Genomic DNA, 26,592 nt, shown 5'->3' with positions numbered 1-26,592 from the left:
TAAAAAAAAAAAAAATTCCTTTTTAAAAAAAAAAAATCGTTTATAAAAGGAGAAAAAACCCTTGGGGTTTTTTTTCTTTGGGGGGAAAAAAGAATTTCTTTTTTGCACCAAAACCCAGGAAAAAAAGAGAAAGGCACATAACAGAAATATGCCTGCAAATAATAATAAATCGGGGGGACGGCGAGACGCAAGAAGGAGCAGCAGCGAAGGCGAAGGAAAAAGGCAGGAGCTGCGGCCGCGCAGGCAGACGACCCCACGAGGCGAGACGGAGGTTCAGGCGAACCAGGAAGCGAAAAAGCTGGCGAGCCGAGCAGCGGAGCAGGACCAGGACACGCCCCCCCCCCCCCCGCACAGGAGGAGGAATGGAGATGCATGCTGAAAACGGAAATAAACACCGTAAAGGAGGAGATTAAAACGGAGATAAACGCCATGAGGGTGGCACTCAGGACGGAGCTCCACACAATGATGAAGGAGATGCTGGCGGAGACAACGGACAAAATGCAGCGAATTATCGATGGCCTGGAAAGGAAGGTGGAGGCACAGGAGAAAGCGATTCAGGATTTTGGAGAGGGCCGCCTCGGATCAGAGCATCAGGATGGTAACTCAGGAAACCGAGGTGAAAAGGCTGGTAACGACCATGGGGAGGGGGGCCACCGTGCTAGCGAGGAGGGCCAACACCGGGAGGGCAGGAAGAAAGGAGGGCCGCGGCGCACCTCTCAGGGGAGAGGGAGCGCCTGGCACAAAGAGGGGGAGGGAACATGGCAGAAGGGGGGAAGAACACAGGAGGGGGGGGGGGAGACGGAGGGCCAGAGACTAAGGAGGGGGAGAGGAGTCGGGGGGGGGGGGGGGGTGTGGGTGTGGGGGGAGCGCAGAACAAAAGAGAAGCAAAGAGAAGGGTGAGGAAGATAAGCAGCACGAACAGAAGACCTCGGCGGGCATGGAGCAGGGCGAGGAACCAAGATGGCGCCACAAACAGCCACTCAGGAGGTCTTCAGGTCGAAGGGAGACCCTGGAGTGCAGGGGAGCAGCCACGTGGCATACACATAGCTGGCGGCCATGTTGGGTGCCCCCTGGGCAAAAGGAAACCCCGGAACCCTGGGGCCCGACCTCATGGTGAGAGTGGCGACCGTGGCCATTTTGGATGGCCCCCTAACAAAGGGAAACCCTGGAGGGCAGGGGCGCGTCCACCAGGTAAGTATGGTTAATCCCACAGGGCTCCGGGGGGTCGAAAATCCCCCACCAGGATTATTACCTGGAACGTAAGGGGACTTAACGGCCCGGTGAAAAGATCCAGAGTCTTCACCCACCTAAGAAGCTAAAAGCAGACATAATGGGCGGGATTCTCCACTCCCACGCCGAAGTGGCCGCGCCGTCGTGAACGCCGTCGAGGTTCACGACGGCGCGGAACGGCCCCGGTCCCGACCGATTCAGGCCCTGACAACGGGCCAGTATCGGGGCCGCGTCATCTATACGCGCCAGGCCTTGTCGCCCGCGTAAAAGTGGCGCCACATAGATGACGCGGCCGGCGCCGCATAACGGACGTCATCCGCGCATGCGTGGTTGCCGTCCTCTCTATGTCCGCCCCGCAAGAAGATGGGGGACGGATCTTGCGGGGCCGCGGAAGGAAGGAGGTCCTCCTTCAGAGAGGATGGCCCGACGATTGGTGGGCACCGATCGCGGGCCACCCCACATTCCAGATGAAGCCCGGTGCAGGATCCCCCCTCGCCCCCCCACAGGCTGCCCTCCCAGCGTTCACGCACCACCCATGACTGCAGCGACCAGGTGTGGACGGCGCCGGGGGGAACCCGCCGTTTTGGCCTGGCCGCTCGGCCCATCCGGTCCTCAGAATAGCGGGGGTGCCGGAGAATCGCCATTTTGGGTGTCTCCGGCGATTCTCCGGCCTGTGGCCCGCGAAACTCAACCGGGCCGTTCCCGCCGCTTGGGAGAATCGCGGGAGGGCGTCGGACCGGCGTCCCCGGAAATCTTGGCGGCCCAGGCGATTCTCCCAACCAGCGTGGGAGTGGAGAATCGCGCCCAAGCTACCTACAAGAGACACATCTGAGGGAGAAGGACCGACTGTTGGTAAGAAAGGGCTGGATGGGACAGATGTACCACTCATGCTACGGGACGAGGGCTAGGGGGGGTAGCAATATTAATTAGCAAGAGGACGAGGTTTACGGAAACCAAGACAGTTATGGACCCAGGGGGACGGTACGTCATGGTCAGCAGTGTCCTGGAAGGGGCACCGGTCGTACTGGTAAATGTGTATGCTCCCAACTGGGACGACACAGAATTCATAAAGAAGACCATGGCAGAAATCCCCGACCTTGACACACACCGATTGATAATGGGGGGCGACTTCAACTGTGTACAGGACCCATTGACCGACCGATCAAACCCCAGAGCAGGGAAAAAGACTGGCATGGCTAGGGAACTAGGAGCATTTATGGAGCAGATGGGGACAGTGGACCTAGTGAGGTTCCTGCACCCGGGAGAGAAGACATTTTCATACTTCTCACAAGTACACAAGGTATACACCCGTATCGACTTCTTTGCAGTGGGGAAATAGGTGCTTCCAGGGATCACAGGAACGGAGTACTCCGCGATCGTTATCTCTGACCACGCTCCATACTATATGGATGTGAGGTTGGAGACGGGCCGGGCCCAGGACCCCACGTGGAGGCTGGACACGGACCTCCTGGCTGACACGGCCTTCTGTCAAGAAACATCACGGGCCATAGGCGACTACGTTAGTATCAACCAAAACGGGGCGGTCTCACCCTCCACGTTCTAGGAGGCACTGAAGGCTGTGATTAGAGGAGAGATCATAGCCTACAAGGCAAGCAGAGATGGGGAAGAGAGGGTGGCCAAGCAACAACTGGTGGACTCCATCTTGGAAGTCGACAGAAAATACTCCGAGGCCCTGACTGTAGAGCTGCTGACGGAGAGAAAAAAAGCTGCAAATGGACTTTAACCTGCTATCCACTAGGAAAGCAGTGTACCAACTCCGCCAGACACGGGGGATCTTCTACGAACACAAAGACAAGACTGGCGCCTATTGGCTCACCAGCTGAGAAAGCAGGCAGCCACAAGGGAAATAGCGCAGGTAAAGGATAGCAGAGGCAGACTGGTAACAGAACCAAAGGAGGTCAATCGGGCGTTTGAGACCTTCTACCGGGGACTGTACACCTCCGAGCCCCCCAACGGGGCGCGGTGATGAAACAGTTCCTAGACGGACTGGAACTACCAGTTGTGCGGGAAGACAGAAGGGGGGAGCTGGAAGCACCAATAGATCTGGGAGAAATCATGGAGAGCATCAGCTCCATGCAGGCGGGGAAGACACCGGGACCCGACGGGTTCCCGGCGGACTTCCACAAAAACTTTTCACCAATCCTGGCCCCACACTTAAGGGACATGTTCGCGGACTCACTGGCAAGGTGCACCCTGCCCCCCACACTAGCGCAGGCCACAATTTCACTGATACCCAAAAAAGATAAAGACCTGACGGAATGCGGATCATACAGACCCATTTCACTGCTGAACGTGGATATGAAAATACTCGCAACGGTCCTGGCCAAAAGGCTGGAGGGCTGTGTACCAGAGGTGGTTGCAGAGGATCAAATGGGGTTTGTCAAGCGTAAGCAGCTCACAGCGAACATCAGGCAGCTGCTGAATGTAATAATGACCCTCCCCCAGGAGAGAACACCAGAAGTGATCGTCTCCCTGGATGCAGAAAAGGCCTTTGACAGAGTCGAATGGAAATACCTCCTCAAGGAACGGTTTGGGCTAGGAGCGGGTTTCACCGCCTGGGTGAGGCTCCTGTACCACGCTCCCAAAGCGAGCGTCCGAATTAACACCACCAGCTCTGAATACTTCAGCTGCAGAGAGGAACAAGACAGGGCTGCCCCCTGTCCCCAATCTTGTTTGCGCTAGCGATCGGACCCCTGGCGATAGCCCTGCGGGACGCGAAAAGCTGGAAGGGAGTCAGGAGAGGAGACAGAGAACACAGAGTCTCACTCTATGCAGATGGCCTGCTCCTCTGTGTCTCGAAGCCACAGGAGGGACTGAAGGCAATACTGCAAATACTGAAAGAGTTTGGAACCTTCTCGGGCTACAAACCTAACCTGGGCAAAAGCGAGGCATTCCCAGGGAGAGAGCTGGAGGGGCTCCCGTTCAAAACAGCCCAGAACAGATTCCGCTACCTGGGATCCAGATAGTCAGAGACTGGACACAGATCCACAAGTGGAACCTGACCAGCCTGGTGGAGGAAGTAAGAAGAGACCTTCAAAAGTGCGGCCCACTCCCACTCTCCCTGGCGGGGAGAGTGCAGACGATCAAGATGAACGTACTGCCAAGGTTCCTCTTCCTGTTTAGATCCATTCCGATCTTCATCCCCAATGCCTTTTTCCAAAACGTAGACAGTCTAATCATGGCGTTTGTGTGTGTTGGGGGGGGGGGGGAATTCCCAAACAGACACTGCAACAAAGGAAAATCAAAGGGGGCTTGGCCTTACCAGACCTACAATACTACCACTGGGCAGCAAAGGCAGAAAGAGTGAGGGGATAGGTACAAGAACCTGACACAGATTGGGTACAAATGGAGGAGGTATCCTGTAAAGGAACGACCCTCCGGGCCCTGGCCACAACAGCACTCCCATCCTCCTCAACAAGATACACAACGAGCCCAGTGGTAGCGGCCACGCTGAGAACGTGAACCCAGCTGAGACAACACTTTGGGATAGCCAAAATGTCCCCCATGGCTCCCATATGCAGCAATCACAGATTCCCCCCCGCCATGCTGGATACCACCTTCAAAAGATGGAGGCGGGACGGGGCGGCACATTGACGGTCGGGGACTTCTACGTAGGTCACAGACTGGCGACACTAGACGAACTAACGAGGAAGTGGAGGCTAGCAAAAGGAAATGAGACACCTCCAAATAAAACACTTCTTCCGCAAAGAGACAGTAGGGTACCCTGGGGCCCCAGAAACCACACTACTGGAGGTCCTGATAGTCACAAGCAACGAGAAGGGGGGGGGGCTATGTGGGAAAATATATGGACAGTTACTGGACAGAGCCCGGACTCCACTGGATGAGACCAGACAAAAATGGGAGGACGAACTGGGGACAGAGGTAGGATGGGGACTCTGGAGCGAAGCACTGAGCAGGGTGAACTCCATCTCCTCCTGCGCAAGGCTACGCCTAATGCAGCTCAAAGTGGTGCACAGAGCGCACCTGACCCGAACCCGAATGAGCAGGTTCTTCCCGGAGGTGGAGGACAAATGTGAGCAGTGCCAGAAGGGCCTGGCCAACCACACCCACATGTTTTGGGCTTGCCCCAAGCTTGCTGGGTTCTGGACAGCCTTCTCCGAGGCAATGTCCAAAGGTATAGGGGTGATGATGGCCATGCCCAATAGTGGCAATCTTCGGGGTATCGGAGCAGCCAGAGTTAAAAATTGGGAAGTGGGCCAACACCCTCGATTTCACTTCCCTAATCGCACACCGGAGAATCCTGCTCGGCTGGCGATCAGCAGCACCACCCACAGCTGCAAACTTGCTCACTGACCTTTCGGAATTTCTCCACCTGGAGAAGATTAAGTACGCCACCCGAAGGTCAGAGGAAGGCTTCCTGGATACTTGGGGGCAGTTTGTCGGTCTGTTCCAAAACCTGTTCGAGGCCAGCAACGAGGAGTAACCTGATAAGAATTTAGAAAAAAACCCACCAAGATAGGTGAGGTACCAAAAGCAACCCGGGGGGGGGGGGGGGGGGGGGGGGGCGGAAGGAAGGAAGGTGGGGAAACCATGACCCCCCTTTTCTTTTCATTCTGTCCGGAAAAGAAAAAAGCACAGTCGAAGCCGGGGGACGGTGTGGGTGGGGTGGGGGTTGGAGGAACCATAGACCGATCCAGAGGGCAACGAAATGCACATAGGGTCAGTTAAACGAAGGACAAACTAAACTAAACCTCTCTGTATAATAAAGGAAATTAGCGTGGGCGAGAAAGATGTGATGTGTATATCTACAACTGTGTATAAATATGGGAAATGCCAATAAAAAGATTTTTTTTTAAAATAAGGTCACATTCTTCTAGACTACAATGAGTACAGGCCCAATCTACTCAACCTCTTCTCATAAAAAAATCCCTCCGTACCCAGGATCAACTTCGTGAACCTGCTTTGACTGCCACTAATGGCAGTATATCTTTCCTTAGACCAAAACTGTTCACAGTATTCTACGTGTGGTCTAACTATAGTTTTAGCAGGACGTCCCTACTTTTATACTCCATTCCTTTTGAAATAAAGGCCAGCATTCCATTTGCCTTCAAAATTACCTGCTGAACGTGTATGTCAGTCTTTTGAGATTTAGCACAAAGACCCCCAAATCCCTCTATGCTGCAGTTATCTGCAGTCTTTAGACATTTAAATAATATTCAGCTCTTTTATTCTTTCTGCCAAAGTGCATAACTTCACATTTCCGGCATTAAATTCCATCTGCCAAGTTTTTTCCCACTCGCCTCACCTGCCTATATCCCTCTGTAGACTATTTGAGCGCAATCCAATGGCCACGCTGCTCTGGAAAAGCAGCTCACCATGGCGCAGCGTGGGCAGGATCACTTTTTGGCAAATCGGCACATTCGAGCGTGACAGCCAGTCTCACTCTAATGTGTAGATTCCCGAAGGACTTGAGGCTTTGCGTTTCATCCCCTTTGCCTCAGAGATCTCGGGCGTGTGCTGTTCCTCACAAATGGGGACCAGACGGAACAGTACTCGTGGGGGTCTCCCAGGGCATCGTAGGCCCCATCTGCATACCCTTTGAACAGGGTGCTGCCCTGCCCTGCCGGTCGTTTTAGTGTTGTTGTAGCTTTATTTATCGATACAAAGGGAGTATATTCAATCACACACCTCTTGACTTGTTCCTTGTAGATAGTGGAGAGATTTTAAGGCATTGGAAGGTAAGTCACTCGCAGCAGAACACCGAGCCTCTCACCTGCTGTTGTGTAGTAGCCACAACACGTACATGGCTCACCCAGTTTAATTTCTGTTCAATGGATGAACCCCCAGGATGTTGATGGAGAGGACTTGACGATGATAATGCCACTGAAGTCAGGGGGAGGTGGTTATAAGTTGTTTCTCACTATTGACTATCATTTTCTGCCACTGGGTACATAGGTGAGGTGGTATTGTTTTTTGAATATGACATCGGGGGCGTCATTCTCCGACCCCCCCGCCGGGTCGGAGAATGGCCGTAGGCCGCCGTGAATCCCGCCCCCGCCGAAGTCTCCGGTACCGGAGATTGGGCAGGGGCGGGAATCGGGCAGCGCCGGTTGGCAGTACTTCCCGCTGGATTCTCCGGCCCGGATGGGCCGAAGTCCCGCCCAGAAATTGCCTGTCCCGCCGGCGTAAATCAAACCTGGTATTTACCGGCGGGACCAGGCGGCGTGGGCGGGCTCCGGGGTCCTGCTGGGGGGGGGCGCGGGGCGATCTGACCCCGGGGGGTGCCCCCACGGTGGCCTGGTACGCGATCGGGGCCCACCGATCCGCGGGCGTGCCTGTGCCGTGGGGGCACTTTTTTCCGCCTCCGCTACGGCCTCCACCATGGCGGAGGCGGAAGTGATTCTCCCCACTGCGCATGCGCGGGAAACTGACAGCGGCCGCTCCCGCGCATGCGCCGGGAAACTGTCAGCGGCCGCTGACGCTCCCGCGCATGCGCCGCATTTCCGCGCCAGCTGGCGGGGCAACAAACGCCATTTCCGCCAGCTGGCGGGGCGGAAATCCCTCCGGCGTCGGCCTAGCCCCTCAATGTTGGGGCTAGGCCGCCAAAGATGCGGAGCATTCCACACCTTTGGGCCGGCGCGATGCCCGTCTGATTGGCGCCAGTCGGCGGACATCGCGCCGTTGGGGGAGAATTTCGCCCGATGATTCTCAAATCTGTAAAAAGAAAAGTTAGTTATACTATTTATATGCTATAGAATAGATATCAGTTTTAATATTAAATGTTCTTGTTGCATTTTTATTTGCTTTAGGGGAGAAAAATATACCTGATAGCCACTAGAGAAGGATCAGTAGTTAGAGGCCTGACAAACTTCCAGAGGGAACACAACCCCATCTTGTGGAGGAAAAGCCATGTACACTCCAGTCAGCGAAAAATGAAAATATATTAAAGTGCCTTCCTTACTTTGTATGATGCACAAGTTCTTGTTAAATTTAAAGTACCAAATTCTTTTTTTTTTCCAATTAAGGGGCAATTTAGCGTGGCCAATCCACCTACCCTGCACATCTTTGGGTTTTGGGGGGGGGGAGGGGGGTGGGCGGGGAAGAGACCCACGCAGTCATGGGGAGAATGTACTAAATTATCTGTTTGAGCTGCACGCAGAAAAATACTTTTCACTGTACCTCTGTACACGTGACATTAAACAATTCCAATCCAATGTGCAAACTCCACACAGAGAGTGACCCGGGATCGAACCTGTGTCCTCAGGGCCGTGAGGCACCACCCACAGTGCCACCGTACCGCCCTGAATGATGCACGAATTAATGGGAAAAGTGGGAGGCAACAGGCTTTTGGAAAATAATGCAACATTAACAGTTGAAGCCATTATGGTGACATGCCATTTGATTTTCCTTTTCACAGCGAGCTAGAGCAAAGCTTAAACTTATGGACAAAGAAATGAAGCAGTTCAGGTGGGAGCACGAAGTACTTGAGCAACGTTTTTGCAAGGTAGGTTACAGTAAAACATATTTACTAAATTGCAGCAGATGGACACAGTTGTGACCTGCACGGAAGGAGGTGCTTCGCAAAAATACGCAAGTTATTCTGGTTGGTTAAAGATGTGTTCTAATGCTGTGGTGGGAAATTACAAAGGCAGTTCTTGTGACACAAGTCATGAACTGAAATCAGGCTGTAGGGACAGAAGTAAGCCATTCAGTCTTGAGCTTGCTCTACCATGGCTGATCTGTACCTCAAATGCAATTTACCCACTTTTGCTCCATTCCCATTGACACCTTTACCTAAAGAATCAATCTCAGTCTTGAAAGGTCAGTTTGTTCAAGGGTCCATAGCCTTTCGGGAGAGAATTCCAGATTTCTAGCTAAAACAGCTTAAAAATAGAGAGATTAAAATATTGGTGCTGATTAGGAATTTTAGGTAGGGGCCATACTATGAGAGAAACAAGGCCTAGACTAATAATAGTGGTGTAGAGCTCAGATCCCACCATAATAGTTGTGGAATTTAAGTTCAGTTAATTCAATTCAAAAGCTAGTATCAACAATGGTGACTGTAACTACTGGATTACCATCTGGTTTGCTCGAGTCCTTTTCAGAGAAGGAAGTCTGTAGAGCTTGCCTTGTCTGCCCTAATTGTTTCTCCAGACCCACAGCAATCTGACTGACTGACTCTTTACTGCTCTCTGAAAGGACCTAACAAGGCATTCAGCTGCACCCAACCACTATGACAACTGCTATAATAGGAAAATTGGTTGCGCCACCTGACATTGATCCAGGTGTTGGATTTGGATACAACACCCAGCCCAGTCAATGCTGAAAGGTCCTCCTAACATCTGGGGACGTGCCAAAATTAGGGTTGGCCCACATATTAATAAACAGCCACCTGACATTGTTTGAAAGATATCATTCTGATTATGACAATGTCCTGGACTCCTCCATCATCATCCCTGAGTATGTCCCACTGGTGGCATAGTGGTATAAAGTCAGAAGAGAGCTGCCATGGGAGTTCTCATTGTTGGCTCTGGATGCCATTGTGGCCTCAGATCAAACATGGACAAGGAAAGGTCCTACTAATGAAGGCAGCAAGAGCACAGAATATCCATACCAAGAAAGCCTTGGTAGCACCACCAGTAGACCACGTCGGAGGAGAGCTCCAAGGATGCCACCGTTATAGTCACGCCATAGCTGTCATCCCCACCCTCCACCAGTGCAGATACATACACCTCGGTGGGACATGTTAGTGGACAGGCATCGGAGGCACAATCTGGTGAGCACCACACTGCTGCTGATGTACATCAGGTGGAAGCAGGAACCCAAGGCGAGACAGCAGTCAGAGGTCTGCTGGATCCCAGGACCCAGCCTGACGCTGAGCCTGTGGAACAGAGTTACCCGGAGCTGTTAGAAACGATAGGGAGCAGAGGGGGATCTCAGCGTCACTCGAACAGAACCATGGCCGCTTGGAGCTGTCCCAGAGGCAACAGGCGCAGATGTCGCTGGCAGTACGTGGCACCAAGGCCAACACTGCTAGGGTGGTGACCGTAGTGGGTAGCCTGGTGCACGACGTCAGAACCATGAGTGAAGGTGTTCAAGGCTTCGCGCAGTCGGTGATGGCCGTGGCTGAGGGTCTCGGCAGAATGTCTGCCTCGCTGGGGGGCGTCACCCAGTACCAGGCCGACCTTGATAAGGTTCTGTGGGATATGTCCTGCTCTCAGATGAAAATGGCTGAGGCGATGCGGAGCTTGGCCCAGTCACTGGTGGGCATGGCTGAAGCATTGCAGAGCATGTCCCAGTCATTGAGGAGCATCACCGATCGAGTTGACATCATGGTGCGGACCCTGGAGAGCCAGATGATGCAGGGCAGCCGGGGCTCCAACCAGCTGTCCCTCCGTCCCAACGTGAACCCCAGGGCCATCTGGGCACCAGCCGGGAGGAGGGGGCGCTCGGTGCCAACCCGGGCCTGTCCCTTGGAGTGGCGACAGTGGCCACCGACTCTCCCAAGTTCCACCCCTCTGATGAGGCTGCATCTCAGTCAGGATACGGGACAGGGTGGCACGGCTGTACATGAGCCACCATCGGGAGAGTGGGGACTTGTATTGCACATTAAACACTCTTTTACACAGTAACTTCATTGCAGAGTTATTGCAAGCCTACCAGTGACACTAATAATGATTATTATTATTATTGCGCACAACCAGTATGATGCCTCTGTCACTTTCTTCCACAATGCGGGACGACCTCTGAACCCTGGCCCATCTCTCCTGACATGTCCCTTGTGACACTCACCCACCCTGCAGCCGTGTACATGTCCCTGGAGCAGTGTCCCATCCCTGGGTGTTCGGATGTTGGCTATTGCGTGTGTGGTGTTGCCTCCTGCAATGTTCAGGCACAGTGTCCAGGTGTGATTGGGATGCGAGGCAATGACTCACATGCTACATGGCCCACCGACCCACGGGAATCAACTTGGGATGTGTGAAGTGCTCACTTAACAACGATTGCCAATTCCCTATTAGCAATAGCCTTCAGCCGCAAGACCAGAGGCCTCGGCAGTCGGTGGGGGTTACAATTGGTTATTGGGGCAGACAGGCAGGGACACGGGTTGCCCCAGGAACGGATGCACACAATCTAGGGGTTGGCATGGTGGTGCCTCAGCGCCTCCCCACCACCCTCCAATGGCGGCCCACCCCATGGAGGGTCCCCACACCCTGCTGAGCACTGGTGATCATTAGTTTCTCACCACGCTACGGCGAGATTCCGATTTTGCCTATGGGAGTAGGCTGGTTGCATCGCAAACTGTTTGGCACCTGGCGCGGTGCTTGTTTTTGGCCCCGCCCGCTATTCACTGGTCTCATTTTGCTTGAGTGAGAGTGTAACGAGGCCGGAGAATTCATTGCTCTAAGTGTTGATGCTAGGACCGAATTGCGTGCGGTTCACGTTCCTATTGGGGGTGCTATTTGTCGAGCAATTCAGGACATGCTAATAGGCCAACACTCTGCTGCCGCGAATCAATTCCTGGCTCAGTGGGCATTTTAATCGATGGGGCCGGAGTTTCCACAAAAGAGCCTGTCAGCTGAAGTTGTTTTCTTTTGTAAGCGCTCCACCTACCACACGTGAACTGCAGCCACCAAGATGGCTCAGAGAAGACCTGCCTCGGGAGTCCGAGGTAGACCCATAGCTCCATGCCAGTGAGGAATAGAGGGAACACCCTCTATCCCTGTGTGCGCTGCAAACTCAAGCCTGCACACCTGAACATTGCCTGGGAGATGGTGGCAGAGGCAGTCAATGCTGCCAGTCTGATCAGGAGGAGACAGCTGGTGATCCGGAGGGGTGGGGGGTCACTGGTGAATCCTCTGCCCTGAGAGGGTCAGAGAACCAGGAAGGGTTGCAAAGGCTATACTGCAGGTATCGTCTGGTGGGAGTGAGTTTTGCTGGTCTCCTGCTTCCTTTGCAATGGAGCAGCGCTGCTGAGGAGCGCCAAGACCTATTGTGCTCCTGATTAAGCTTGACCCTTGATGATACAGCTGGGGTATGAGGGTGTCCAGAGGAGTGACCTGGGTGGGCTCCCAGATGTCCAGAGGCCTTCTGAGTATTTAAAGGCCACAAGCAGCACTCAGCTGTGTGAGCAGCCAGGAGCCTGTAAGTAGCACCAAAGGGGTGCATTTAAACGACAGACTGTAGCAATGGCAATCTGAGCCAGGCCACCCTGATCCTGAGTCCACAGACTTGGCACCAAGTCACTCCGGAGCACAAACCTCATTATTGCCATCAGCGTGGGGCCCGGAGCATAGCGCCCAAACCGGTGGCTGGCGTAGACCTCGATCCGGACGCCTGATGCTCCACCCATTCACATTTGCAGCGTCGCGAGGTGGAGAATTTCGCCCAGTATTTCAAAACTGGGCTTCCATAACCATTGACCATAAATTTAACTGTAACTGCTACACATGTATATACTGTGGCTACAGGACAGAAGCTGAGTATTCTGTGCCAAGCAATCTTTGAAAATAGATCACCATTCCTTCATCATTGCTGGGTAAAAATCCAAGAATTCCCTAAGTAATTGCATTATGGAAAAGCCTTCACCATTTGAACTTCAGTGGTTCAAGAATGTGGCTCACTACCACCATCTTAAGGGCATTGAAAAATGGGCAATGAATACTCCGGCCTTGCCAGCAACATTCACATCTGTGAATGAATTTTTAAAAAAGAGAATGTCGGTATCAGGAAATCCAAGATAAAGTGAAGAAAGAGATAGCAAGGCAAATGCAAAGGATAACTTTAATAAAGAGCATGGAATTAGGACAGATAAAGTAAGTTGAAGAATAACAGACAAAAGAGGAAGAAAAATTGACTCGTCAATTATATGTGATAAATGATAACCAACTTATTAGCTTTCCCAAAAATATGAACAAGTCATATGGCCAATTATAGGGGTTAGAGTAGTTAACACATATCCATCCCTATGATTTTTATAAACCACATAGTTAACAGCTGACTAGGTGTAATACATATAACACTCAGTATGATATTTTTACAGGAAATAATTCAATTTGTATTCCGAATAGTGAAGAAAGTATTTTGTCTTTATAATAATTTCAAATAATGCCATATCAACGTAAATTACTTTTAATGGAATTGACATGGATGATTTTTTTTTATCTCTGCCTAACTTTACGTATTTGCCTAACTTTACGCATTTCTAATGTCTTGTGTTTTTTAATTGAGGTTCAAGAAGAGCGAGATGATCTGTATAACAAATTTGACAAAGCCATTCAGGAGGTTCAGCAGAAGACTGGCTTGAAAAATATTATCCTTGAGCAGAAACTTTGTGCACTATCTGACTGCCTGGAGAAAAAAGAAGCGCAACTGAATGAGGTCCTCGCTGCTTCCAACCTTGACCCAACTGCACTTAGTATGATCACTCGCAAACTGGAGGTTTGTGTTCCCTATCTCTCCATGTCATGGTGTGTTGACTCCTTATAATTTGGAGGTTGGGTACAATTAGAAAACGCTAAAGTGTATCCTTACAGGAGCTATAAAATACAAAATTATAAGGCTCTATATGTCTACATATAAGTTAAGAGGATAGATAAAATAATTTGTGAGATGACAACATATTACAATCGTACTATTTTGGTGTATATTTATTACCCTTATTAAAAAAAACTATTTTCAAAAAAGGCAGAGCGCTGACATTCTAAATCTCAAACATTGTACTGGCGGACTGGAGTATTGGTGACATAGTCAAAGAAAAGTCAGCGTCCATCACTTGCATTGATGGGCTAAGAATACAAATCCGAGGCGGAGCAATGTGAATCCCCCCTGAAACAAGCATAAAGAAGGCTGAGCAACTGCAGTGCCCACCCATCTTTGCCAGCACAGGTTCCAAACCAAATTCAGGCACTGAATATGCACCATGTTGTTTTTCTGACTGTGAGAATAGGAAATCCGTCTGCTCTGTTTGGTGGGAGGAAGTGATGCCAATGGGAAATGGGGATACCCAAACAAGTGTCATGGTCAAAATGTTTTGGTGAACGCTGGAGGACCACACTTACTTCTCCCAAGCACACAAAAATAAAAACTCAAAATCTCCCGGGCTGTTTTTTGAGTAGTCTCCAGTGGGCCCTTTAAGGAATGCCTATTAGACTGCTCAACATCTGTTACAACTGGCAGCAGCTGCTTGCAACTACTCCTACCATGAGATCTGCTGTCATTGTATATCATGATCGTCTGTCTTGTGCCATCCTCACACATCTTGTATGAAATATGTAAATTACTTTTCTTTCAATGTCAAATATATTTTCGGTCTTACATGTGTATCTCTTTTTCAGGATGTCCTGGACTCCAAGAACAATGTTATAAAGGACTTGCAGTACGAACTGGCTCGGGTTTGTAAGGTATGGGTGAAATGTGAATCGATGAGTTCTACTGCTTCGTTATATCTGCTCCACCCCGATTTGGAAATATATTGCCATTCCTTCACTGTTGCTGGGTCAAAATCCTGGAACTCCTTTCCTAACAACACTGTTGGTGCAGACTCGATGGGCCGAATTGCCTCCTTTTGTACTGTAGGGAACAATGAAATTCTGTGAAAATATGAGTATCCTCCACTCCACATCCCCATAACCCTTGACGCCCTTACTGATTAAAAATCTGTCTATCTCAGCCTTGAACATACTTAACCACCCAGCCTCTAAAGCCCTCAGTGGTAAAGAATTCCATAATTTCCCTATCCTCTGAGAGACAAAATTCCTCCTCATCTGTGTTAAATGGGTGAGCCCTTATTCTGAGATTATGCCCTCTGGTCCTAGACTCTCGCACAGGGGGAACAACCTCTCAACATCTACCTTATCAAGCCCTCTTATGTCTCCATAGGGTTGCCTCTTGTTCTTATAAACTCCAGTGAGTGCAGGCCAAACCTACTCAACCTCTCTTCATAAGAAAATCCTTCCATATATGGGATCAACCAAGTGAACCATCTTTGGACTGTATATCTTTCCTTGGCTAAGGGGACCGAAATTATACGTTTTATCTTAAAGAGCCAGTGCAGACTCAATGATCTAATTGACCGCATTCTGTTCTATGCACAAATGTGGTCAACAGTGTGCTGCACTGTTCTGTATAACAAATCTGGTATTGTGACTGGGGTTTTCCTTCCTTTCTCCTTTTGACCCAATATCCCCCCCCCACAAACCCAACACCCACACATGGCACTCTTGGCCCGATTGTGTGTGCCCGTATGCAGAAAATGGCAGCATAGCATCTTAGCAGTGCTAGGCTGGCACTGCCAGGGTGCCTGGGAGGCACCAGCAATGCCAGGGCACCAACCTGCCCAAGGGGCATGCAGCTGGAGGCCTCCAATTCCCTGGGAGACCCCCATGTGTGCCGTTCCGTCTGGTCCCCTATTCCCGAGGTACCTGAGGCTTTGGCATTCATCCCTTTCGCCTCGGAGACCTCAGGCGAGCATCATTAAGCACTGGTCCCCTATTGTGGGAACCAGTGCTGAATGATGCTTGCCTGAGGTCTCCGAGGCAAAAGGGACGAATGCCAAAGCCTCAGGTACCTCGGGAATCTGCGCAGTAGAGTGAGACTAGTTGTCTCGCTCTAATATACAGATTTGCCAGAAAGTTGGATCCCGTGAGGCGTTGCGAGTCAGCTAGATTCCGGGAGCGGGGTCTCCAGGCTTTTATTGGCCACATTGCGCTGCAGTAAGTTGCTTTTCTGGCACAGTGTGGTCATTAGATTGCGCCCTAAGTATTTATTTTTAACAGAACTCTAGGATTTACAAGTGGAAGCTCAGTATTCCTCTAACTGGTAGGAAAACAATTGCTATGCATATGCTACAAAACTATCATAGGGATTAATTATTCCCAGTTACAAAAGCCAGTTAACAATAATGACCAGTACCTCTGTTGTCTAATTTGTTGATAGCTAAAGCCTAAAGTAAAGGGGTGGTACTTCTTATAAATTTAAAAATCCGTCTGCATGGGTCTCACCCCCACAACCCAAAAGATGTGCAGGGTAGGTGGATTTGCCACGCTAAATTGCCCCTTAATTGGAAAAAAAAATGAATTGGGTACTTTAAATTTATTTTAAAATAATTAGAAATCCTTGATAAATTCAAGAATTACACATTTTTTTGGCAGATCATATTTACAAACAAATGACTTAGCTGGCAATAATCTCACCTAGGTGTCATCAAGGGTCTGAGTTTTATACACTAGGCTAATGTGCAATAGCTACACAACCAAGTGCGTGCTATACTGGTGGAAGTGCCAGTTTTTGGATCATGATAAAATCTGTGACACATTCTGTTAATTCAGGTAAATGTTAAAAGTCCACAGTAGGATTTGAAGAAGAGCAGGTGCCATGGCCAACATTCCTCTTTCAACAAGCATTACCCAAAACAAATTAATGGTCATTCATCTCGCTCCTATTTGTGGGAGTCTGCTATTATCAAAATAACAGTTGCTGCATTTCAAAGCCATTCATCATATTAGCATGATTTTACACATTAATTAGAAATCTGAGACAGCACCATATGAATACGAGTCTGTCTGTTTACCACCTTTTCATAAAGTAAATATATGGTTGCAAAAGAAAAGATACTTTTAATGTAAAGCTATTATAAGCAGATGTTTTCTGTTCGGATTATAGAATAAGATTTGCTTTTTAATTAGGCTCACAACGATTTGCTGCGAACATATGAGGCAAAACTCACTGCATTTGGAATTCCAGTGGATGAGCTCGGATTCAAACCACTGGAGACTGCCTTTTGTGGACAGAAGATTGGACAGGGCACAGCTGGGCTAGTTGCTGCATCGACATAGGTCTAGGCTGTAAATTACACTTCCTAATGATATGTAGAACACTTGGTTACCAATAAAGTAGATTGGAAATGTTTCTAATAATGATGTGATACAAAGTTCTCTGAAAACATGTTCAGGAGATTATTTTTTAATACTAAAAATGAATGAAGTTTGTAAATATTCCATGGCTTTGAGATTTTGCAATGTTTTTAAACTAAGAATAAATATTTAAAATATACATTTCAGGAAAAATCACTTGCTTCATCAGAGGATGGGATTAGATTCCGGTGTACCTCAATAAATATTATTTTAATTTTTAAAAACACGACTTTTTGCTGTTAACATGTAGATTATGCTGGTGACTGAACACCAGCGGTCACAAAATTGTGTTTGTAGATATGCTATCATCTCCCTCTGCTTCACTCTATGTAACCAACATTTAAAAATGTCCTAATATTCTTTGCATACTAATCAAACTAAGAAGAATACAGTGTGAGGATTAAACTCACCTTCAGTTACAGGTTTCTTGAATACGCAGTCGTTAGCACTGCTGTCTCACAATGCCAGGGACCCGGTTCAATTCCAGCTGTGAGTGACTGTGTGCAGTTTGCACATTCTCCCCATGTCTGTGTGGGTTTCCTCCGGGTGCTCCAGTTTCTTCCCACAGTCCAAAGATGTGCAGGCTAGGTGGACTGGCCATGCTAAATTGTCCCTTGGTGTCCAGGGTTGTGCAGGTTACAGGGTTAGGGCAGGTTGGCTGGGGGAATGGACCTGGGTAGAGTGTCCTTTCAGAGAGTCGGTGCAGACTCGATGGACCAAATAGCCACATCCTGCACTGTAGGGATTCTGAACTTATTTAAACTTGCAAATTACAACTAATACCAGTGTAGGACAATACAAGTTTACAGCACAACAGAATGTATTTGGGCTAGCACTTTTGCCAGCACTTTGTTGGGGACAGGGTTAAGGGAAATGCCGATTCGGGGGAACCAGAGATTTTGAGCCAGGGAAGTGGGATGGAAATTTTCGGAGATGGGAGGAGAAAGGAATTAAGACACTAAAAGATTTGTTTCTTGGGGGTCGTTTTGCAGGATTGAAGGAGCTGGGAGTGAAGTATGGGATGGAGCAGGTGGAAATATTTAATAAACATTTTATTGAGGTATTTCTGGCATTGTAGCAGCAACAAAATCAACAATGTACATAAGAAAACCTCCCTCTCCCACAGGTCCTACCATTGCTTACCCCCCAAAACTACGCTAACCTAACCCCCCCCCCTAACCCCCCCTTCTGCTGACGATTAATTCTCTGTGAGGAAGTCGACGAATGGTTGCCACCTCCGGGCGAAACCTAACAGAAACCCTCTCATGGTGAACTTAATTTTCTCCAGGCAGAGGAAGCCAGCCATGTCCGAAAGCCAGGTCTCCGCTTTCGGGGGCTTTGAGTCCCTCCATGCTAGTAATTTGCTCCTCTGGGCTACCAGGGAAGCAAAGGCCAGAACGTCCGCCTCTTTCTCCTCCTGGATTCCCGATCCTGCGATACCCCAAAAAATCGCCACCTCTGGACTCATTGCCACCCTCGTATTTAATACTGTGGACAATGCGTTTGCAAACCCCTGCCAAAACCCTCTCAGTTTTGGATATGCCCAGAACATGTGGACATGATTCTCTGCCCCCCCCCCGCACTTCGTACATCTGTCCTCCACCCCAAAGAATCTGCTCATCTGGGCCACTGTCATGTGAGCCCGGTGAACAACCTTAAATTGGATCAGGCTGAGCCTGGCACACGTAGTCGCCCACAGGCCCTCCTCTATCTCTCTCCCCCCCCACCCCCCAGCTCCTCCTCCCACTTTTGCTTCAGCTCCTCGGTCTGCAACTCCTCCGAACCCATAAGCTCTCTATATATGTCTGAGACGCTCCCCTCCCCTATCCATCCTCTAGAAACCACCCTATCCTGAATTCCCCTCAGCGGCAGGAGTGGGAAGGTTGGTACCTGCTTCCGCAAAAAGTCCCGTACCTGTAAATATCAGAATTCATTTCCCCGCCAATGCAAACTTCTCCAGTGCCCTCAAACTCTGGAAACTTCCTTCTATGAACAAGTCCCCCAATCCCCGCTCTCCGCCAAATTCGGAACTCCCGTCCATCCTCCCTGGGGCAAACCGGTGGTTATCGCAAATGGGGGACCACACCGACGCCCCCTCTGCTCCCACATGTCTCCTCCACTGACCCCAAACTCAGGACGCCACCACCATTGGACTGGTGGAGTACCGCGCCAGCGGGAATGGCAGAGGCGCCGTTACCAACGCCCCCAGACTTGTACCCTTACAAGAAGCCACCTCCATGCGCACCCACGCCGGCTCACCCCCCACCAGCCACTTCCTCACCATGGCTATGTTAGCTGCCCAGTAGTAATTGCTGAAATTCGGCAGCACCAGCCCTCCATCCCCCGACTCCGCTCGAGCATTGCCCGCTTCACACGTGGGGACTTGCCCCCCCCCCCCCCTCCCCACACACACACACAAAGCCCACAATAATCTTATTGATCCGCTTTAAAAAGAACCGCGGGATGAAGATGGGGAAGCATTGGAAGACGAAAAGGAATCTCAGGAGGACCGTCATTTTTACCGGGTGACTCAAAATAGTGATGCTGGTCCTCATGCTTAACCCAAAGACGCGCCGGATACAGCAAACCGAACTTCACCTGCTTCTTAAAGAAAATAGCCTTGACTTGGTTGAAGCCAGCCTCTTCCTCGTCACCTCCACGCTCAGGTCCTGGTACATCCGCAGGATGCTGTTATCCCACTTGCAACTCCGCATACGCTTGGCCCACCGCAGAATACATTCCTTATCCAGGAACCTGTGGAATCTCACCACCATTGCCCTCGGAGGGTCCCCCGCCCGCGGCTCCGAGCAAGCGCCCGGTACGCCCTGTCCACCTCCAACGGTCGGGGGAATGCCCACTCCCCCAGCAGCTTTTCGAACATACCCGCAACGTATGCCCCAGCATCTGCTCCCTCCGGGAGCCCGACAATTCTTAGGTTCTGCCGGCGGGACCGGTTCTCAAGGTCCTCCACCTTCTCCAGGAGCCTTTTATGCTGCTCTCGAAGCATCCCCACCTCCAGCTCCACCGCTGTTTGATGCTCCTCTTGTTCAAGCAGCGCCTTCTCCACCTTCTGAATCGCCCGGTCCTGGGCGTCCAGTCTGCTCCCTAGCTGATCAATTGATCCTTTGATCGGGTCCAAGCATTCTCGCTTCTGCCTGGCAAAGCCATCCTGAATGGCCTGCATCACTGGGTCCATTGGTAGCTGCGCTGCCACCCCAGGGGTCCGTCCCTCGGCCATACTGTCTCCCGTTGCAGTTTCAACACAGCTCGTTACTGACTTCTTGTTTCTGCCCTTTCGTACACTTCTGGTCCTTTTCTCCATACACCGATACGTGGAAACAGTGCCCAATTGCCTCAGCCTTCAAATTTGCCATTTAAAACCGGAAACTAGTCCAGGGGAAAGGTCCAAAAGTCCGACCAGAGCGGGAGCCACCAAATAAAGAACAAAGAAAAATTACAGCATAGGAACAGGCCCTTCGGCCCTCCAAGCCTGCGCCGATCCAGATCCTCTATCTAAAACTGTCGCCTATTTTCTAAGGATCTGTATCCCTCTGCTCCCTGCCCATTCATGTATCTGTCTAGATACATCTTAAACGACGCTATCGTGCCTGCCTCTACCACCTCTGCCGGCAAAGCATTCCAGGCACCCACCACCCTCTGCATAAAGAACTTTCCACGTATATCTCCCTGAAACTTTTCCCCTCTCACCTTGAACTCGTGACCCCTAGTAATTGAGTCCCCCACTCTGGGAAAAAGCTTCTTGCTATCCACCCTGTCTATACCTCTCATGATTTTGTAGACCTCAATGAGGTCCCCCCTCAGCCTCCGTCTTTCTAATGAAAATAATCCTAATCTACTCAACCTCTCTTCATAGCTAGCGCCCTCCATACCAGGCAACATCCTGGTGAACCTCCTCTGCACCCTCCAAAGCATCCACATCCTTTTGGTAATGTGGCGACCAGAACTGTACGCAGTATTCCAAATGTGGCTGAACCAAAGTCTTATACAACTGTAACATGACCTGCCAACTCTTGTACTCAATACCCCTTCCGATGAAGGAAAGCATGCCGTATACCTTCTTGACCACTCTTATCGACCTGCGCAGGGTACAATGGACCTGAACACCCAGATCTCTCTGTCCATCAATTTTCCCCAGGGCTTTTTCATTTACCGTATAGTTCGCTCTTGAATTGGATCTTCCAAAATGCATCACCTCGCATTTGCCCGGATTGAACACCATCTGCCATTTAGTCCGCCCAACTCTCCAAGCTCTCTATATTCTGCTGTATTCTCTGACAGTCCCTTTCACTATCTGCTACTCCACCAGTCTTAGTGTCATCTGCAAACTTGCTAATCAGACCACCTATACCTTCCTCCAGATCATTTATGTATCTCACAAACAACAGTGGTCCCAGCACGGATCCCTGTGGAACACCACTGGTCACAGTTCTCCATTTTGAGAAACTCCCTTCCACTACTACTCTCTGTCTCCTGTTGCCCAGCCAGTTATTTATCCATCTAACTAGTACACCATGGACCCCATGAGACTCCACTTTCTCCATCAGCCTACCATGGGTAACCTTATCAAATGCCTTACTGAAGTCCATGTATATGACATCTACAGCCCTTCCATCATCAATCAACTTTGTCACTTCCTCAAAGAATTCTATTAGTTGGTAAGACATGATCTTCCCTGCACAAAACCATGTTGCCTATCACTGATAAGCCCATTTTCTTCCAAATGGGAATAGATCCTATCCCTCAGTATCTTTTCCAGCAGCTTCCCTACCACTGACGTTTGGCTCACCGGCCTATAATGACCTGGATTATCCCTGCTACCCTTCTTAAACAAGGGGACAACATTAGCAATTCTCCAGTCCTCCGGTACCTCATCCGTGTTCAAGGATGCAGTAAAGATATCTGTTAAGGCCCCAGCTATTTCCTCTCTCACTTCCCTCAGTGACCTGGGATAGATCCCATCCGGACCCGAGGACTTGTCCACCTTAATGCCTTTTAGAATACCCAACACATCCTCCCTCCTTATGCCGACTTGACCTAGAGTAATCAAAAATCTATCCCTAACCTCAACATCCGTCATGTCCCTCTCCTCGGTGAATACCGATGCAAAGTACTCGTTAAGAATCTCACCCATTTTTTCTGACTCCACACATAACCTTCCTCCTTTGTCCTTGAGTGGGCCAACCCTTTCTCTAGTTACCCTCTTGCTCCTTATATATGAATAAAAGGCTTTGGGATTTTCCTTAACCCTGTTTGCTAAAGATATTTCATGACCCCTTTTAGCACTCTTGATTCCTCATTTCAGATTGGTCCTACATTCCCGATATTCTTCCAAAGCTTCGTCTGTCTTCAGTCGCCGAGACTTTATGTATGCTTCCTTTTTCCTCTTAGCTACTCTCACAATTTCACCTGTCCTCCATGGTTCCCTAATCTTGCCATTTCTATCCCTCATTTTCCCAGGGACATGTCTGTCCTGCACTCTAATCAACCTCTCTTTAAAAGCCTCTCACATATCAAATGTGGATTTACCTTCAAACAGCTGCTCCCAATCCACATTCCCCAGCTCCTGCCAAATTTTGGTATAGTTGGCCTTCCCCCAATTTAGCACTTACTCCTCCATAGCCATCACCAGAAGTTCACGGGGAAATATTTAGATACATGCAGGTTCGAGTCTTTGCCAGAAAAGAAAAACAGAGCTTCCCGGTAGAGCCAGCCTCCACATTGCTGGAGGAGGTGCTGACGACAGGGGGAGTGGAGAAGGGGTTAGTAACGGCAGTTTACGGGGCTATTTTGGAAGAGGAGGAAGCACCGCTGGAAGGGATCAAGACAACGTGGAGGAAGAGTTGGGAGAGGGTATGGAGGAGGGGTTCTGGTGTGAGGTGCTCTGGAGGGTGAACGCCTCCACCTTGTGTGCGAGGTTGGGGCTTGTCATGATATTCAGGTAAACATCATGGTACATACATACATACATACATACTGACGGACAGATCAACAGACCAATCAACACACACAACACCACAGACAAGAGCATACACACTATAAAACGGGGAACACGACACTTCCCGGGCATTCCAGCAGGAGACAACTCAGGGCACAGACATTCACCATGTGCTGAGTGCTTCTCCTAGTTAGTGGTAGGGTTAGGTCCACAGATACAAGGGTAATGAACGAACCACAGTAACCAGTTAATCAATGTATATGTAGTTAGTAATAAAACTGAGTTGTACCATTCGCCACCGTGTTGGTTCATCTATGTAGCAGAGCACCCAACACGACATAGTACCAGGATTGGAACCCGGTAACTGTGAGACCTATCTACGCATCCTAACAAATCTGCCATCCTGCGCCATGGACACCATCAGCCCGCCGCAGCCGCTCCAAATCGCTGGAAACCTCGGCGTCAACTGGAAGCTGTTCAAACAGCGCTTCCAGCTCTTCCTGGAAGCCACTGAACGGGAAGGCGCTTCAGACACCAGGAAAATCGCCCTCCTCCTCTCCACGGCAGGGCAACACACCATCCATGTCTACAACTCCCTGGTAATCGCTGAAGGTGAGGACAAGACCAAGTACAAGACGGTCCTTCTCAAACTCGACCAACACTTCAGCGTCGAGGTAAATGAGAGTTTCGAGAGGTATCTCTTCCAGCAGCGCCTGCAGGGTAAGGATGAGCCCTTTCAATCTTTCATTACACACCTCCGTATCCTCGCGCAGTCCTGCGGTTACGACGCCACCTCCGATTCAATGATCCGGGACAAGATTGCTTTTGGGGTCACCTCGGGCACCCTACGCCAGCAGCTCCTCAAAATAAAAGGCCTCACTCTAGCCTCCGCCATCGAAGCTTGCGTCCTTCACGAAAAAGCGACCAGCCGCTACTCCCAATTTAAAGCGGCCGAATCGGCACGGCAGGGGTCCTACGCGGCCGAATGGGCAAGGCAGGGGTCCTACGCGGCCGAATGGGCAAGGCAGGGGTCCTACGAGGCCGAGCGGCTCCAGGCGATCGGATGCCTCCCGGCCCGCGACCCGGATGAGGGCGGCCATTTTGCGTGCTTTTCGCGCCCTCCCACGTTTGTGTGCGCCAAAAAAGACATCGACGCAGAGGGACGCGATGCGCAGGTGTGCTCAATGCAAGACCGAACTGCGCATGCGCGGTGGCGTAACGAACGCCATGGCTTCACGACGTGCGGCAACTGGTGTCGCGCATTTAAAGCGGCAATGTCCGGCAAAGAACAGACAATGCCTACGCTGTGGCAAGATGGGCCACTACACTGCCTGCTGTCGAGCACCTCAACCGGCCAACGCTCCCAATTCCGACAACTTCGCAGGGACGTGCGGACCATTCAGCCTCCGGACTATGAGTCATTCCCAGATGATTTCCAAAACAGTGACACAGACGACCGGGACACCTTCCGTGTTGCGGTCATCGATAGGAACCAGGTGTCTCCAAGCAGGACCCACCAGCCGATGCCAGTGAACAGTATCAATCCGGGTGATGAAAGGTGTGCCACCCTGATGGTCAACCGATCACCGATAACATTCCGTTTGGACACTCCGCCAACCTGATAGTGTGGTCAGCCTTCTACGCATTGAAGGTCAGACCACCAATTCGGCCATCCCTTTGCAAGATGGTCGACTACAACGGCAACGTTATCCCGGCCATGGGATCCTGCCAGCTCCAGGTGACACACAACACACACACGGCCACACTGTCCTTCAAAATTGTCGGATCATCAAAGGACTCCCTGCTAGGTGCTCAGGCATGCAAGGTTCTTCACCTCGTGCAGCGGGTCCACGTTCTGTCTCCTGAAGGCACATCAGACTTCCCGGAAGCGGACTTCAGGGCACAGCTCCACTCGCTCCTCGCCCACAACCAGGAGGCATTCGAGGGCATGGGCACACTGCCCTATACCTACAGAATACGACTCAAACCGGACGCCACCCCGATCATTCACGCACCTCGCAGGGTCCCAGCGCCACTCAAAGACCGCCTCAAGCAGCAGCTGCAGGATCTCCAGGACCACGGAGCCCACGCATGGGTCAGCTCCATGGTGTGTGTTAAGAAGCCCTCGGGCGAGCTCCGGATCTGCATTGACCCAAAGGACCTGAACAACAACATAATGAGGGAACACTACTCCAAACCCAAACGGGAGGAGATCATGAGCGAAATGGCCCGGGCTAAAATCTTCACAAAGCTGGATGCCTCGAAGGGTTTCTGGCAGATCCAACTGGACCAGTCCAGCCGAAAGCTGTGCACCTTCAACACTCCCTTTGGCAGGTTCTGCTATAACAGAATGCCGTTTGGCATCATCTCGGCGTCCGAGGTCTTTCACAGGATCATGGAACAGATGATGGAGGGCACTGAAGGGGTGCGCGTCTACGTCGACGACGACATCATCTGGTCCACCACACCACAGGAGCACATCAGTCGCCTCCAGCGCGTCTTTGCGCGGATACTGGAAAACAGCCTGCGCCTCAACCGAACCAAATGTTCTTTCGGCCAGACCGAGTTAAAGTTTCTGGGGGACCACATATCCCGGTCAGGAGTGCGTCCGGATGCAGACAAGGTGAGCGCCATTACAGCCATGCCGCAGACGGCAGACAAGAAGGCAGTGCTACGCTTCCTAGGCATGGTCAACTTCCTGGGGAAGTTCATTCCCAACCTTGCCTCCCACACGACGGCTCTTCGCCACCTAGTCAAGAAGTCCACGGAGTTTCAGTGGCTGCCCGCACACCAGAAGGAATGGGAGGAGCTCAAAATTAAACTCACCACAGCCCCGGTATTGGCCTTTTTCGACACCTCTCGTGACACGAAAATTTCGACCGATGCCAGCCAGTCCTGCATTGGGGCGGTACTCCTGCAACGGGATGACACTGCGTCATGGGCCCCGGTCACCTATGCCTCGCGGGCCATGGCCCCCACAGAACAGCGCTACGCACAAATCGAGAAGGAGTGCCTGGGCTTGCTAACCGGAATAGACAAGTTCCATGACTACGTATATGGTCTCCCCGAGTTTAGAAACCGACCATCGCCCCCTGGTCAGCGTCATACATAAGGACCTGAACGAGGTGACCCCTCGCCTCCAGCGCATCCTACTCAAGCTCAGGAGGTACGACTTCCAACTGGTCTACACCCCGGGAAAGGACCTTATCATTGCGGATGCCCTATCTAGAGCAGTGAGCACACCGCCCAACTCGGAGGGGTTCGTCTGTCAGGTCGAAGCGCAGAGGGCCTTCACATCGGCAAATCTGCCAGCTGATGATTCAAGTCTGGCCCGTATTCGCCGGGAGACTGCGGCTGACCCCCTTCTACAACGTGCGATGCGCCACATGACGGGTGGGTGGCTCAAAGGACAGTGCCCGCAGTTCTACAATGTCCGGAACGACTTGGCCGTCATTGATGGTGTCCTCCTAAAGCTAGACCGGATTGTGATTCCACACAGCATGCACAAGCTGG

General features: G+C 50.8%; 1 protein-coding gene across 1 annotated transcript in view; it reads left to right on the top strand.

The window, feature by feature from the left end:
* gas8 (growth arrest-specific 8) overlaps positions 1-17,347 on the top strand; it is a 47,230-nt gene extending 29,883 nt beyond the window's left edge. Inside the window, exons 8-11 of the mRNA XM_072518031.1 lie at positions 8,630-8,716; positions 13,441-13,650; positions 14,547-14,612; positions 16,896-17,347. Of these exons, the coding sequence (XP_072374132.1) occupies positions 8,630-8,716; positions 13,441-13,650; positions 14,547-14,612; positions 16,896-17,045 (513 nt within the window). The 3' untranslated portion in view covers positions 17,046-17,347. The remainder of the gene's footprint in view (positions 1-8,629; positions 8,717-13,440; positions 13,651-14,546; positions 14,613-16,895) is intronic.
* The last annotated feature ends 9,245 nt before the right edge of the window (positions 17,348-26,592 follow it).

The sequence above is a fragment of the Scyliorhinus torazame genome, chromosome 10 (assembly GCF_047496885.1).
Source record: "Scyliorhinus torazame isolate Kashiwa2021f chromosome 10, sScyTor2.1, whole genome shotgun sequence".
NCBI lineage: Eukaryota > Metazoa > Chordata > Chondrichthyes > Carcharhiniformes > Scyliorhinidae > Scyliorhinus > Scyliorhinus torazame.
This window is presented reverse-complemented; position numbering and strand designations above follow the sequence as displayed.